This window comes from Galeopterus variegatus, unplaced genomic scaffold (assembly GCF_000696425.1).
Source record: "Galeopterus variegatus unplaced genomic scaffold, G_variegatus-3.0.2 Scaffold1167, whole genome shotgun sequence".
Taxonomy (NCBI): domain Eukaryota; kingdom Metazoa; phylum Chordata; class Mammalia; order Dermoptera; family Cynocephalidae; genus Galeopterus; species Galeopterus variegatus.
The window spans coordinates 592,923-600,245 of NW_007727278.1; the positions used below are offsets into that span (position 1 = coordinate 592,923).

A 7,323-nucleotide genomic window follows, 5' to 3' on the forward strand; every position below is an offset into this window, starting at 1 on the left:
ACACAGAGCAAAGCTCATACGGTGATGTCAGAGCTGATGCGGTGATGTCATCTTCCACCTGTTGCTCTGCCATAATCTAAGATAGCTGCTGCCACTCTCACCATCTCATCTGTATTCCAGCCGGCAGCAGGAAGAGAAGGGAAGTGGAGGGACAGTCCCTTCCATGTAAGGCTATGTCCTGGAAGGTGCACCCATCACTTCTGATCACATCATTGTAGCCAGAACTTACTCAGCCACACCCAGTTTCAAAGGGGTCTGGGAAATATAATCTTTAGTTGGGAAACCATGTGCTTAACTGAAGTTCTGGGGCTCAATTACTAAAGAAGAAAGGGGGAAACAGACCTTGAGTGATAGCTAGACATGCCTGCCACGTCTCTCCCCATCTTCTTGGTAGGAATCATAATGTAAGTGTTCAGTTAATTGAATGCCATCTCTGCGCTCCCATGTGAAATCCCTTTTCCCGTTTGTCCTGTAGTATAATTGGCTGTAGAGGTGCTGTCTCACCTGCTATTTGTAGTCTTTTTGAGAACAGGAACTCTGGTTTATGCACCCACGTGTCTCTCTGGCTTACTTCCCACCCCTGCCATGCCCAGAAGAGTGTTTACAATTAGTAGGTCCCTCAAAAAAAAAAACAACATATATATATATAGTGTGTTTTTTGGTGGCTGGCCAGTACAGGGATCCGAATCTGTGACCTTGGGGTTGTAAGACTGTGTTGTAACCAACTGTGCTATCTGGCCAGCACCCAAAAATATTTTTTAAATGATGCTAGTCTTATATTCCCACACAGTGTTCAGCCTAGTGTTCCTTAATACTTGCTAATAAAGGTTAAGTTGACCTACAGGAGAATGGTCAGAAGGATAAAACAGGTGACTTCCTTTTTCTCTACAGCCATCACCCCTGGCTGACAGAAATTCTTAGTGTCGCTGTTATCAAGGCTCAGACTACCTCTGCCAGGAGGCAGATCCCTATCCACACAGAGAAGGGCTTTCTTCCAGAGGATTTTGACTACCAAGGAGCCAGATCAGAGCCTGGGTCTTTAATGCAGATTTTGTGTGGCCACGCAAACAGCAACCATTCACTCAGCCAATCATTTGATCCATCAACAAATGGAATGGAGCTTCTCCTCTAGGACAGACACAGGGTATGTTGGAAATACACGGGACAGCCATGAGCCTGAGAGGAAAGCAGACACAGAGAGTCAATGCATTATGATGGGGACATGCAAGGTGCTCCAGGAGCACGTACCAGGGGGACCTGACCAAATCTAGACCTTGAGTTAGGCTTACCAAGGGGGACATACAGGTGAGGAATCAGGGTGCTCCACGACAGACTGGAGACAGTGGCCATGAAAGGAGAGGGTCCCCTTTGGCCCACTGAAGTTCTCACTCAGGATTCCAATTCTGAGCCTCTACCAGGGTTTCAGGCAATCAAGCTGGGGCGGGTGACAGAGGAAGCAGGACTTATTGTGGCCTGGAAGGGAAGGAGCCAGGTCTGACTGAGACCAGCTTAAAAGGACAGCCCCACAGGGACTGAGTTAGAAAGCGCTCTGAGGTTGGTGATCGGGGCTGCTGGGCATATCTTTGCTTTTCTTACAGTGGAATCTGGACTATGTCACTAAGACCACATCTTTCTCTCGGGTTGGAGGTGGTGGGGGAGGCTGCTGGACGAGTCTAAACAGAAAGTGAAGGAGGAAGGCTGAGACTTCCCACGAAGCTCCCTCCCCGCTGGGGAAGCAGAGGGGGGTGGGAACTGAGGAGGAGAAATAGCCCAGAAGCTGAATGCTTCCCACTCTCAAGAACTGGCTGTCTGAAAGCAGGAATCAGTGTCTTGGGGGGTCAGAAACACAGAGAAAAATGTGAACAGAAATGGGCAAGGGGAATGCAGAAGCCAGAGTCTTCAAATATTTGCCCACAGACATCCAAAGATGCAATGGTCTCTCGCCCATCCCCTCCCACCCTATCTGGCATCTTTCTTCATATTTATCCCCTCTACATGCTTTGCAAAAGGCTCCCACCTTTTCTGCATTTTCTAGTCAGGACATAAAGAAAACAGCCTCACCAGTAGTCACCTGATTTGTGTGAGGACTTGAACTCCCTGCTGAGCATTCAGTGGAAGTAAGCCAGGACTAGAGGGCAGGGGGTCCAGGGTCTGGTCCCAGGTCCATCACTGTATCACAGTGTAGCTGTCACCTTTCTGGCCCTGAAACTCTTCCTCTATGGATAGGAGTACAAATGTACTCTGCCTCAGTTGCAGGTGGTCAGTACAGAGTGAAATCATACAATAGTTAAAAGGTTATACCAGGGGGAGAGGGAGGAGGGAGGGAGGTTTCGGTGATGGGACATAATAATCAACTACATTGTATATTGACAAAATAAAAATATTAAATAAAATAAAATAAAATAAAATAAAAGGTTATACCAGTACAAGGCTGTTATTTGTTGTATAAATAGAAATCTATCAAATGATATATCCTTGCCCAGCAAGTGCCAGAGAGCTCAGCTATAGAAAACAGCCACACCTGTGAGAAAGTTTCCACTAGCAGCAGCCTTTGTCACAGTCCCCAGCTGGAAATGACCTACATTTTCAATCAATACATACATGGAGATACATGCATTCAGTGGGCTACAATACAGCAGTAAAAATGAGCAAACTGAAGCTTCACACAACAGTATGAATAAATCTCACAAACATCAAGTTGAATAAAAGAAGCAAGTCACAAAAAAGACATATAGTATGATTCTACTTACATAACATTCAAAATCAGGCAAAATTAAACCATATTGCTGAGGGATGTATCTATGTGGGTAAATCTGTAAAGAGAAGCCTTCAGATTATTATCACAGAAGTCAGAATAGCTGGTACCTCCTTTGGGGGAGGAGAGGGTAAGGGGTCACATCTGGGCAGGGCATGGGGAGAAGGGCTGCTGGGGAGTTGGCCCCCCATGTTTCTTGCCTTGAATGAGTTCCATCTGTGTTCACTTTACAGATATATGTTTAAGATTGTCTTCTGGATATATGATCTATCTCATGATTTTAAAAATTAAAGCATCTGAAATCAACAGGGAGGGACCCAAAATTAGAATAATGGTCTCAGAGATCTATCTCCTCAATTATATACATATGGAGACTGAAGCCCAGAGAGGTTGGGAGGTTTACTCAAGGTCACAGAGCATGTTCTTAGCCGAACTGGAACTAGGAGACAACTCCTAACTCAGTGTTCCTCTTGCCACTTCCATCTTTCTGGCAAGGTCTCTTCTTTAGGGGAAGGCAAGGGAGGAGCACAGCTTTTAAGCCTGGGAGTTCCCTCATTTTTTGAAAAAGAAAAAGGGATACTTGGCGAGCTGATAAAATAAAGAGCTGGTATAAATGCTGAGGCTTGTAAACACTTTTCAAATGGAATTTTAAAAAGATTTTAATATGGCCCCCCAAATCATAATAATGATTATGATAACCATAATAATGATAACATTTCAAAAAAATAAATACCAGGAATCTCTGGCAACTCTGCGATCTAGAGTTAGACTCATGCTCCATCTGATTTGCAGATGGTATGGAATGGAGCTGTGTTGAAGGGGGTGTATGGGGGGAGGGAGGTAAGAAGGACAGGGAGCCAGGAAGTCTGCAATTTTATTGACTTATCCACCTGGCCTAGGTGAGACCCCTAGCCCTGGGACAGGCAGGACAGGAACCTCGGCTATCTCTCTGAGAGCTTTTCTGTTTTGTTTAGAGGTCAATTACTTCCCATTTGGGGGACTTGTGAACATTAAGAGGTGACGGGAGTGACGGGGCTGAAGGAGGCAGATAAGAGACTGATTACTTGCAGAGCGGCTCCCTGGTAAAAGCCCTGCTGAGGATAAGCAGTTGTCGGCAGGAGACACACAAAAGGGCCAGCTTTCAGGGCAGGGGAGAGATTACAGAGATGGAAGACGGGCAGCCTGGAGTGGGCTTTAAGAGCTGGGAGAGGGATGCGTTTTAAAGTGATCCTGACAGCAAGAGAGTGGGGAGATGGGAGAAAAGAGTTTTCCTTCAGGAAAGAAATTTTCCTGTCATGTGAATCTCAGACTTCCTCACTGTGGTCTAAAGAAAAAGCCATGTGGATTGCACATGGACAAAGTTTTTTGTTTTGTTTTGTTTTTTAAAGCCAGTGAAATATAGATGCCACAGCAATCTGGGGAGCATAACAAAAAATGTGGCAGGTCAGTGGAACAGCTACAGGCTCTTGGGTGCACATGTAAGCGATACCCCCTCCCACCTCCCACACCCACCCCTTCAGTCAACTGAATGCAGTTTACAAATTCCTAGAAGCTAGCCTGGAATTGCATTGCAAACTGCTATAAAAATATAATGCTGGCTTTGGCGTGTGCCCATGTACTTTTCTCCATTCCAAAGTCCTGGACCTTTTCTGGAATGACTCCCAGTAATTAGTATCATTCCCACACTAATCACCAAGCTTAACCCACTTCTTCTGTGCAGCCTCCCCTAAGCACTCCAGCTCACACTGGATTTTCTTTTTCTAGAGAGAGAGCTTATTGTCTGTCCTATTTGACATGCAGCATGTACCACTTTGTATTTTTAGATACCTTTCTCATGTTGATCTTTGCTATCCAACTAGATAATAAATTTCCTAAGGGCAGCAGTCAAATCTTATTTTCTCTTGTTTCCCTACTCAGAATGTTCACTGATGACTGAGTTAGCGATGATTGAACTGAGCCTCTCTCTTTCCACCTTCACTCTGAGCCTTGACCACAAGCATCCCTTGTCTTGCCTGGCTTCTCCATGTGGCACACAAAGATGTGGACAGGGCGTAGGAGTTGTTTACCCACCCTAACTCAGGAGGCAAGGGCTATTTAAAACACTGCATGCCTGGTATAGCTTCTTCTGTTACGTTTCTATGGTAGAAGGGTGTGAGAGGAAGAAGGAAATGACATTTGTTAATTTCCTACTCTGTTCCAATACTTTGTAGACACACGCCATGATGACCTACATTCTCAAAGGATTTTTTTAAAAAAAAATTAACAAACACTATTTTAGAATCTAATCTTAGAAAAATTTAAGACAATTTACCCAGAGCCAGACAGACTGTAACTCACTGGCAGCATTGGGCTGAAACTTACCTGTCAGGAATCTAAGGTCAGTGTCTAAGAGTAACTTCCCCACTTGAAAAAAATAACCTCCAAAATGAAAGAATGGTAACACCATATGATAATTCTCTTCTGATGGAGATTTTAACTGTAATCTCTATTTTTTTTTCTCAGTTTAGTATCAAAGGATACTTATTGAGATTTCCAAATTCAAAGGATACATACTGTGTTTTTTTAATCCCAGGGGCACAACACTAACTATAACTGAAAGACACTGTGAGGTGTTTCTAAATACACTTTTATTAGCAATAAGAATGGAGAAATAAACAGGATGAGAACAAATAGGAGGGAAAATGTAAGGAGATGGTAGTAAGAAAAAAATATGAACAAAAACTTTTTTTTTTTTTAGCTTAAACACATAAGCTTTAAGGCATGTACACTGTCAATAGTCAGGTATAGTTTACAAAGACTCAAGCAGTCTGTTTCCCATTTTAGTAAAAAGAAAAAAAACAGGGCATATTCAGAGTGGAGAAACTGCAGGGGAAATACATTTTAATTAAATATGAGATTTTATTAAATAAAATTTAACCTTTGATAAGTCAGTGGTTCAAGGAAATGAAGAACCAGAGTTTTTACTGTCTAAAAATGTAAGGGTGGGGGAATGCCAGATTTTCCTACTAAATTTCTTACTAAATTTGTCCTGCCAATGACTAATTTCCTACTTAATCCCATGTTCCCATAACAAAATGAGTCTCTTTTCACTACCCAGTTTTTGTGACCTCAGACATACTGGGAGTGGAGATGTCAAATTTTCAAAATTTTAGGAAGCCTAAAGTTTAGGCTTTCCACCCATCTTTGGAAGGACTTAGGGCCACGTGGGACCTCCCTTACTGATGTGGATGGAATTTAGAAACATTATGTTCTGGAAGAAAACCTACACAGAGGGAATGGGAGTATGAGAGAAGAACTCTGGTAATCTACCTCCAGGGCTGAATCAGTTTTGTCTCCCTAGAATGTCTGGGCTTTGTTTTTACATTAATTCCAAGTTGTTTAGAGGTAACCGAAAGAATAGGTTCTAATGGCCTAACACACGCAAATGCACACCAATATATTTAGCATATTTACTCGAGGTGCTGGCTGTACATAAGTGACACTGAGAGCAGAACCAGAATGTAGTGGTTACCTCCTGCAGAGCAATCGTGGCCAGAAAAGGGCGCGCCGCTGGACAACCACAGTCCCCAGGAGCGCAGACGTCCGGGAGGTTTAAACCCCACAGGAGGGCGTGGCTCGCAGCTGTAGCCTCTTCTGAACCGCCGGGATCCTCCCTCCTCTGCCCCGCTCTTCATCTCCCTTCCCCCCACCTGTTGCCTTTAATTGGAGGATGGAGGTCCTCTAGATCACCCTTCTCCCTAGTCTACCCGTCAATGCTCCGGGGCTGCTGCACGGAAATTAAAGACCCTCTCAGCCCCCTGTGGTTGAAGCCCCAAGTCACCTGCGTCAGTTCTGCTCTGACACCTGAAACTGCCAACCACCCTCGGTTTTCTTCCCTCCCTGTGCTGTTTTGTGGGCGTCTGGCGAAGGTGCCGCGTTACGTCTCTCGGGGGAAGAACATCGCCAGGGCCTTCAGTCGGTTGGCTCTATAGGGGCAGTTCGCAGTCCCAGAGATGGCTCTGGGGAGAAGCACCATCGGGTCGCCGCTTGCCTCCACGGCGGCGGCCCCTTGTCCCGGCTGTACCTGCGGTCGGAGGGGAAGGGGCCGAGTACCTCTCTCTGGTGGGCGTAGCTGAGCCGAGGCACCTCACCAGGCCCTGACGCCCTGCATTGTGGCAGGCAGATGGCTCTGCGGGGTGGCGCTCGGGCCGCTGTGGCCGAAGCCTGCTCCTGCCAGGGGTGTGGGTGGCACTGGGCCCGGGGTCACGCCTGAGTAGCCGCTGCCGTAGCCCGCGCCGTAGGGGGCGCTCGAGTAGCCGCCGTAGCAGGAATAGGGGGTCGCCGGCGCTCCGTAGGGGCCAGGGAAGGCGGGCGCGCTGGGGCCCAGGCAGGGCTTGCCGTCGCGCACCAGCACTGGCACCGCCACCCGGCGCGGCGCTAGAGGGTGGCCGGCCAGTTCCAGAGACTTGTCCTGGCGCTGCCTCTTGCACTTGTAGCGCCGGTTCTGGAACCAGATCTTGACTTGCGTGGACGTGAGCTGCAGCGCGCTGGCCAGGTGCTCGCGCTCGGGCGCCGACAGGTACCGCTGC

At 46.6% G+C, this 7,323-nt stretch overlaps 2 protein-coding genes across 2 annotated transcripts in view; both read right to left on the reverse strand.

Annotated features, from left to right (window-relative positions):
* The window catches only part of NKX3-1 (NK3 homeobox 1), a 25,960-nt gene extending 19,190 nt beyond the window's left edge, over window positions 1-6,770 (reverse strand). The window contains exon 1 of the mRNA XM_008575286.1: window positions 6,676-6,770. Coding sequence (XP_008573508.1) covers window positions 6,676-6,770 — 95 coding nt within the window. The remainder of the gene's footprint in view (window positions 1-6,675) is intronic.
* Window positions 6,771-6,881: 111 nt separating this feature from the next.
* NKX2-6 (NK2 homeobox 6) overlaps window positions 6,882-7,323 on the reverse strand; it is a 15,296-nt gene continuing 14,854 nt past the window's right edge. Inside the window, exon 6 of the mRNA XM_008575287.1 lies at window positions 6,882-7,319. Within this exon, the coding sequence (XP_008573509.1) occupies window positions 6,882-7,319 (438 nt within the window). The remainder of the gene's footprint in view (window positions 7,320-7,323) is intronic.